Below are 8,506 nucleotides of genomic sequence, written 5' to 3' on the forward strand. Positions count from 1 at the left end.
TCACACACACACTCACACACACACTCACACACACACTCACGCACACACTCACCTCATACACTCACACACACTCACACACACACTCACACACACACACTCACCGCATACACTCACATTCACACACACTCACACACACACTCACCACACACACTCACACACTCATACACACACTCACACACTCACACACACTCACACACACACTCACACACACTCACACACACTCACACACACTCACCACACACACACCACACCCACACTCACACACACACACTCACACACACATTCACACACACACACACACACACACACACACGTGTGCGTGTTTTTGAGGCAGGCTCTCTGTAACCCTAGGCTGTCCTGGAGCTCACTTTGTAAGATCTGCCTCCTCTGCCTCCCAAGTGCGGCCGGCATTAACAGTTTCTGCCACCATGCCTGGCTGTTTTCAATGTCTCGATATGAGAGTCTCACTTTAGTGGTCCAGGATGATGAACTCACGATCCTCCTCAGCCAAATCGTGTCATCTTGCCACCAAGTGATCTACAAGCGCTCTAGTCCCTGAGCCTCCGCCCCATCTTTATTTTGAAATAAAAGGCAGTAAAGGCAGCTCCTCCCCAGAGTTCATCTCTTGGGAATAAATCCAAGTCTGCCTAAGGGGCGCCCCAAGCTTTTCCCTGCACCCTCCGTCCTCAAACCCGTGCCTAGTCTCCACCCTAACCCCCCTTTATGGTCATTTTGTGTCTGTGGTTCTGCATCCCTCTGCTGCCTGGTGCGGGTGGGGAAGCAGAGAGAAACAAGCTGCTCACGTGGCCCCAGAGCGGGCAGAGCTTCGCAGGCTCCTTGCGGGGGTGACTGAGCATCCAGGCGACTAGTTATTCTGGTCCCTCGGCGCCTCCGCAGCTGGCGGTGCGGTCTAAAACAGGGCCAGACCGCGTCCCCAGTTCTGCTTCCTGCGTGATGAAAACGATGCGGACCATCCAGGGCTGAACGCGGAGGGACAACACGGCACCCAGGCTGAGTCCCCTGCTCCTCGCCCCAGATTCCCACCTTGGCCGGAAGATTTGCAGGCATGCGTTGTGTTGCATCATAGTCCGGAAGTCTGCATTTCTGCTCCCAGCTTCCCAGCACATAGGATCGCCTGAACCCCAGTGACCACACTGTGAAGGGCGTGGGGTGGCCAGTGTGAAGTGTCCATACCGTGAAAGACAGGCTGGCCTCTCTGAACTGTCTTTGCTTCCTGAGTCTTCTATTGCAATTTTGGGACTCGGGGTCAGGACCCTTCTGAACCCTAAATGCGCAGGGAAGCAAGGGGTTCTCAGGGGACCCATCAGTCCCTTTTTTCCTTTGTGCAGAATCTGACTTTCTTATTTTGTTGAGACAGGGTTTACTGTAGCCCAAACTGGCCTCAAGACACTGTGTAGCTGAGGGTTCCTCTCGCCTCTGCCAGGTCTGAGAAGACAGTGAGACATCACCCCGTTATACTGTGCTTGGGATCAAACCCAGAGCTTTGTGCTGCTATGCAGGCTTCTCACCAAACTGAGAAATATCCTATGCCCATTAAAAAAGAGACTTATGCTGGGCAGTGGTGGTGCATGCCTTTAATTCTCGCACTCAGGAGGCCAGAAACAGATCTCTTTGAGGCCAGCCTGGTCTACAAAGAGAGTCCCAGAACAGCTAAGGCTACATAGAGAAACCCTGTCTTGAAAATACAGAGAGAGAGAGAGGCTGGGGGAGGAGAGAATATTTTTATTTTATGTGTGTGTAAGGGCGTTTTGCTTGCTTGTATATGTGTGCGCACACAAGCATACCTGGAGCCATCTCTCCATCCCCGGCCAGCCCATTATTTTTTTAATCTAGAGAGGATCTTATTGTAGCCCAGGTTCCCCTTTGTGAAGAGTGTTATCACTTCCTTCACCCAGCACATTGGTAAAACGTCTACCCACCTCAAAGGCAGGCACTTCGGGGTTCAAACCCTGGTGACATGTTGCAGCATGGTCACATGATCTACGTATGACGCAGCTACGGCAGCCCCTGTTCACATGCGCTCGGCAGCCTTTAAAAGCTGGACACACCTGCTCCATTCTCTTTCTGCACACACGCCCTCAGGCCTGCGCAGGTGTCTCCCTCTCTTAATAAACTCTTCAAGTGGACTCTGTTGTGTGTCATGTGACCCCTTCTCGCTTGTGCCCGGTAACTTCATTGGTGCCTTCAGTATGGACTTGTTGGAGGCCTCCCATCTCCCCAAGGCTATAGGAATTATTCACTGCCAGTCTCGGCAGACTGACAGCCCCATTATTTCCAAGGGAAATAACCGAACTGACTAAGCAGCCAGGACAGCTGAACCCCAGAGCCCAAACCTACCTCAGTCACCTCGGGTTCATACAGTACAGCCCGCATTCTCACAGACACCCCCGACACTCGGCAAACTCTGTCCAACCTACATCAGCTCTTCCGTCCTAATAGCCAGGCTCTGTCTCGCTTGGTCAAGGCTCACCTCCAGCCCACCCTCAAAGGACTTAGAGTTCTTAAAAGCTATCACTGCCTTTTGTAAAATCTGTCAAAAGCCAGATCCCAAGTCCACATATCGAAGCTTCCCTTTTCCCACCCCTCAGGCCAGGGGCTCCCTTCTGGGGACTGATTGGCAGCTGTATTTTACTCACATGCCCACCCCACAGTCAAATGGGTTAAATATCTCCTGTTTTGGGGACCATGTCTAGGTGGATTGAAGCATTTCCCACCACTAATAAGAGGGCCCAGACAGTTTCTCATCTCCTTCTCCTGGAAATTATCCCCCGGTTTGGGAATCCCAACCTCTCCAGTCAGATAAGGGTCCAGAGATTTTTCATGTCCCGTATCATCCCCAGTCCACAGGGAAGGTAGAACTAACCATTCCCTAAACAATCCTCTTGTTAAGATGCCACAGGAGCTTCACCTTGACTGGACAAAGCTTTTGCCTTTGGCTCTGTTCAGGCTCTGGGCCCGCCCCCAAAGCCCCCTTTCCATCTCGTCCTTTGAACTCATGTATGGGCGGCCGGTTCTGACTCCTACCTCTCACCTGGACCCTCACCCATCCCTGATCACCTCCGCTCCCTCTGTGGGACTTTACTGGCCAGTCACTACCTCAGCCATGTGTCAACCCCTGTCCATCTCCAGTTAACATCAGGGACCAGGTTCTTCTCCCCCCAGACCAACGCCCCTCAGCCCTTCTCCTAAATGACAGGGTCCCTTTAAAGTAATTCTTGTAACTCCTACAGCTGCCAAGCTTGAGGGCGTTCCTCACTGGATTCACCTATCTCATCTCAAATATTTTACTCCTCCAGCCCAGGACACTCTCCTTGAACATGGTAACTCAAATAGAGCCCTGTTCCCTTAAGTTCCAGAGGACACCAAGATCAGCTACTTTGTCTCCAGTTCCAGAAGAATGAAGTCTCACCACCGTACTCAAGTCTCCTGTACCAGGAACGCCATGTGCTTACTCCTTCCCGATTCTCCTCTTTTCCTCCTTCTCCTGTCTGCTTTACCAATTTCTCCGTATCTCCAATGTCATACTCAAATTTCCAGTTAACCATTCAGCTGTTGCTACAGGGACCATCATAAACCACAGGACTGGAGGTGCAAAGACCGTCAGATGCCCAGGCGGTAAGAAACAATAACAGTCTGGGGCCTTTCATGGCTCCAGACTCAAAGGGAGACTCAGGAAACAGACTTTAACATAGCAGGTTTATCACTGACTGCAGCAGTGTCTCCTGGATATTAAGGTAATACCATGATGCTAAAGAGAACAAATGTCTTAAGATTTGCTTCAGGTAAAGCATTAAAAGGTCTAATAATTCCCTTTCTTCCCTCCCCCCCACTATACAACTATCCACAATCTTCTATTCCAACACTATACCACTGTAACCATAAGCTTTTAATGTGTCTAAAATTTATCTTTTTATAAATTTAAATATTCTCATAAGCTCCAGAGAGCCAAACTGGACCCACTTAAACAGACCAGACTCACCCAGGATAAGTATCATTGATCCCTGGGAAACTCCCTCCTCCATCTCGGGAACCTTGAAACACCCCCTCCATCTTTCATCTTGGGACCCTTCTCCCTCAGTCACCAGGATCTAAAATTTTTTACATAATCTTCCGTCTTGCCAGCATCTGGTCAGGTCCAAACTGCCGGCTGGACAGTTCCCCAGAGCCTGGAAAACACTAAAGTAACCAGCTACCCCAGGATGTGGCCAAGCACCCCAACTCTCCAGACACCCACAAGCCAGCAAGAAGTAGCCTCCAAGACCCCACGCCCCATTTCCACCAATTGGCCACCCCTAGCCCCCCAAATTTTTATAATAAACAGAAGGGTGAAATGTTATAATTTCTTTCACCCAGCGCTTGGCCAAAAAGTCTAGCCACCCCAAACGCTGGTGCTTCGGGTTCCAGGGCCGCGTGCGCATGCATCATCAAGAGCTCAGGCAGTTTACAGTTTACGTAGCCTCCCAGATCCCTCAAGCCCTACGTGACACGTGCAGCGTGGTCACATGATCTATGCATGATGCAGCTCCATCAGCCCATGCATGTATGCGCTCCGCAGCCTTTAAAAGCTGGGCACACCTGCTCCACTCTCTCTTCCTGCACCCACGTCCTCAGGCCTGCGCATGTGTCTCCTTCACTTAATAAACTCTTCAAGTGGGTTTCATCACTTTACCTCGTCTTTAACTCTTCCTCCTCTTTTTTTGTTTTGTTTTTCCATTACACTGACTGTGTCCCCGGCTGGACTGGAACTCTCTATGTCGACAAGATAGGCGTGGAACTTCAGAGGTTCGCCTGCCTAGGCCTTCTGAGAACTGGGATTAAAAACTCTGTTTGGAGCCGGGCGGTGGTGGCGCACGCCTTTAATCCCAGCACTCGGGAGGCAGAGGCAGGCGGATCTCTGTGAGTTCGAGACCAGCCTGGTCTATAGAGCTAGTTCCAGGACAGGCTCCAAAGCCACAGAGAAACCCTGTCTCGAAAAAAACAAAAACAAACAAACAAACAAACAAACAAACAAAAAAAACAACTCTGTTTGGCCGGGCGGTGGTGGCGCAAGCCTTTAATTGGATCTCTGTGAGTTCGAGGTCAGCCTAATCTACAGAGTGAATTCCAGGACAGGCTCCGAAGCTATAGAGAAACCTTGTCTCAAAAAACAACCAAGCAAAAAACCCCAAACAACAAACAAAACAAAACAAAATACTCTGTCTTTTTTTTTCTTCAATTTTGAGCCCTAAACTTTGGTAAGCGAAGTGTACGCCTGCCATCCCAACACTTGCGAGGTGCAGGAGTTCAAGGCCAGCTTCTGTTATTTGGCAGTTTCGAGGCCAGCCTGCAACAAGAGACCCTTTCTCAAAACAAAACTAATCTCCTTGGTGCCGCCAGAAGTGGGTCCCTCGCCTCTCGCGAGCAGGGGCTAGGACACAAGTTCGCTCCTGGGGCTGGGTCCTGGCCTCAGCCTCTCCGCCCCTCAGACACCTGGCTGTCACCATTGGGCCACCCAAGACGTAACGTAGTGTTGATTGGGCCTCGAGTCCGTCGCTCGAGAGCGTCAGCCAATAAAACCTTAATGTCTCGTCAGACTCCGCCCCTCCAGAGCCGACTCTGGCCAGTGGGGCCCCGCGGCCGCCTGCTCGGCCCCGCCTTTGACGTCACAGTTCGTTTGCATAGAAAGGCCCGCCCCTGGCTTTGCAGGACGTCTGCGAGGACTGCAGGGGCCTGAACCTCCGCTGCTGCCTGCAGTCCGGCAGCCGCTCCTAGGGCCCTGTCGTCAGCGCAGTCGCCAGGGTCGCAGCCGTCAGCAGCATCTCAGCTCGGAGCGGACAAGGTGAGCTCTGCCCAGGGTCCCACGCCGCGGTGGCCTCGTTTGATTGACAGCTGGGGAAGAAGCGGGGTGCGCGACTCGGGTGTGGCGGCTGTGGGTCTCGCATTCAGCATCCCGCTTCCCGCAACCTTCACCCTTTACCCGGCTGGAGCTCCGGCTCTGCGACAGAGGGGGAGGGGAAGGCCAAGCCTCGCGGGAGGCTGGTGCGTGCTCGTGCCCGTGGGTTGAACACGCGTGTGCGCGCCCGCCGGGCATGGATAGGCTCGCGTGACCTCAGGACGCGCACCATGCACAGCCGGCTGTGAAACCTTGTGCGTGAATGATGCGCGTGCGCGGTGTTTGGGGATCCGAGTTCAAGTATGCGCTCACATGCCTGTGGTTTCATGCGCGGTGTGCCCTTGCCAATGGCTGGTGTAGGGGAATCTGCGTCTGCAGTCGTGCATGGGTGCAGTGGGTTCGCAAACATCACGCATATTTGCTTGTTTCTCCTGCTAGCCTCTCTTTTGTACACAGGGCAGGAGTTTAGATCGGCCTACCTTGGGTGCTTCATTGTGTGTGCATGCGCGCGAGGAATTTTGTGCATGTGAGCCTGTGTTCACCTGTGTCACGTGATGCTTCTAGCTCAGGGTGTAGGAGAGAATTAAGGATGAGGGAGAATTGGGGATCCTCGTGTACTCATGCTCCCGCGTGGGTCTTTTTAGGGTAATGAAAGACTGATGATGGGAAGTGGGCCGCCTCAATTTCCCCTCAGGGGGCAGGGAGGTTTGGGGTGCCAGGTGAAGTTCCCCGACAAACCTCTCCGCCGATGCAATAATCCAAATCAGACCAAATCAAACCGAATTAGAAAAAGCTCAAGTTAAATGGATACCAGTGCTCCCGGGTGACCTTCCTTCCCCCAAGAGAGGAGACAGGGAAGGAAGTCCTGGGGTATGATTTAAATACCCTGTGGGGTCTTAAGCATCTCTGGGAAAGGGTCTTCCAATGGCGGGCTTTCTTGGAGGTGGAGTCTGGAATGAGGCAACTCCCAGGGGAGGGGCCTTGGGATGGAACTTTCACCCAAACGTTCCAGACTCTTTAGGTATAAGGATGCCAGGGGCTGGGGTGACACTTCCGACCAAACACCAGGGACCTGCAGGGGTGTTCGCTCCTCAGCCTTCTTGAAGCCTTGGGCCTGTCAAGGTCACAGCCCGGCCTGTGCTGGGGGGTCCTGGTGGACCGAGGCTGTTCCCCAGCTGGTGCCCTTGTGCAGAGCCCATCCTGTGCCTGTGTCCTGTGCCTGTGTCCGCTGCACGCCTCAGGCTCTCTGCGCCCCGCCCCCACAGATGGCATCAGCTACAGACTCGCGCTATGGGCAGAAGGAGTCCTCCGACCAGAACTTCGACTATATGTTCAAGATCCTGATCATTGGAAACAGCAGCGTGGGCAAAACCTCCTTCCTTTTCCGCTATGCTGACGACTCCTTCACGCCAGCCTTTGTCAGCACAGTCGGCATAGACTTCAAGGTCAAAACCATCTACCGCAATGACAAGCGGATCAAACTGCAGATCTGGGTTCGTGGGGCCGTGGGGGAGAAGTCTTCCTGAGCCTGGCGTGTAAGCGGGCGGGGCTCAGACACCCGGGTGTTCCCAAGTCTTGTGCTGTGGACTGTGGTTGGGTGTGAGCAGGCAGTTGGGTAGCCCAGGATGACCCCGAACTCCTGCTACCACCATCCCAGTCACAGGATGACAGGCTGCTTTCTCATCAAGGTTTAATTTTTTAACATTTTTGACTTTTTTTTTTTTTTTGAGAAAGGCTAGCCTCGAACTCAGGAGACTCACCTCTGCCTCTGAAGTGCTGGGATTAGAGGCACACACTTGGAACCCATCAAAGTTTTGATATAACATCTCATACCCCAGCACAGCAGACCTGGGCAGCAACTGGCTGAGGTCACTTTTGTGGTCATGGTCTTTTCCCTCACATTGTGCTGTCCACAAGAACATGGAGTTCCTTATTTTATTTTGGGGAGAGGTGTTAGAGACAGGGTTTCTCTGTGCAACAGCCCTGACTATCTTGGAACTTGCTCTGTAGACCAGGCTGGCCTTGAATTCAGAGGCTGTCTGCCTCTGCCTCCTGAGTGCTAGGATTAAAGCCACCACCTGGCATGACTTTCTTGTTTTCTTATTAGTCCTGTGAATCCCCATTTATGGATGGCATAGGGTGTGGCACAGGGCATTTGGGCAGCACTGGTCTGTGTTTGTTTAATGACTGAATGATGTCGCAGTGACCCCCCTGGGTACAAAGGCCGCCCAGCCCACTTTTTCTGCCCTCAGAGGTGCAGCTGTGAGGTCCCTTCTGACCACCATCTCTTCTTTCCCCAGGACACAGCAGGGCAGGAGCGGTACCGTACCATTACCACAGCCTATTACCGGGGTGCCATGGGTTTCATCCTAATGTATGACATCACCAATGAGGAATCCTTCAATGCAGTGCAGGACTGGTGAGCAGCTCACCCACTGATCCAAGGTGGAACAGGCAGACGGGGTACTCCTAGCTCAGCTGAGACAGTAGGACATCCACGGTGGAACGGGGGGGGGGGTACTCCTAGCTCAGCCGAGACAGTAGGACATCCACGGTGGAACGGGGGGGGGGGTACTCCTAGCTCAGCTGAGACAGTAGGACATCCACGGTGGA

General features: G+C 52.8%; 1 protein-coding gene across 1 annotated transcript in view; it reads left to right on the top strand.

Moving 5' to 3' along the window:
* The first annotated feature begins 5,698 nt into the window (after window positions 1-5,698).
* The window catches only part of Rab3a (RAB3A, member RAS oncogene family), a 5,984-nt gene continuing 3,176 nt past the window's right edge, over window positions 5,699-8,506 (top strand). The window contains exons 1-3 of the mRNA XM_005370585.3: window positions 5,699-5,839; window positions 7,159-7,386; window positions 8,194-8,312. Coding sequence (XP_005370642.1) covers window positions 7,159-7,386; window positions 8,194-8,312 — 347 coding nt within the window. The 5' untranslated portion in view covers window positions 5,699-5,839. The remainder of the gene's footprint in view (window positions 5,840-7,158; window positions 7,387-8,193; window positions 8,313-8,506) is intronic.

Source organism: Microtus ochrogaster, unplaced genomic scaffold (assembly GCF_000317375.1).
Source record: "Microtus ochrogaster isolate Prairie Vole_2 unplaced genomic scaffold, MicOch1.0 UNK81, whole genome shotgun sequence".
Classification (NCBI taxonomy): domain Eukaryota; kingdom Metazoa; phylum Chordata; class Mammalia; order Rodentia; family Cricetidae; genus Microtus; species Microtus ochrogaster.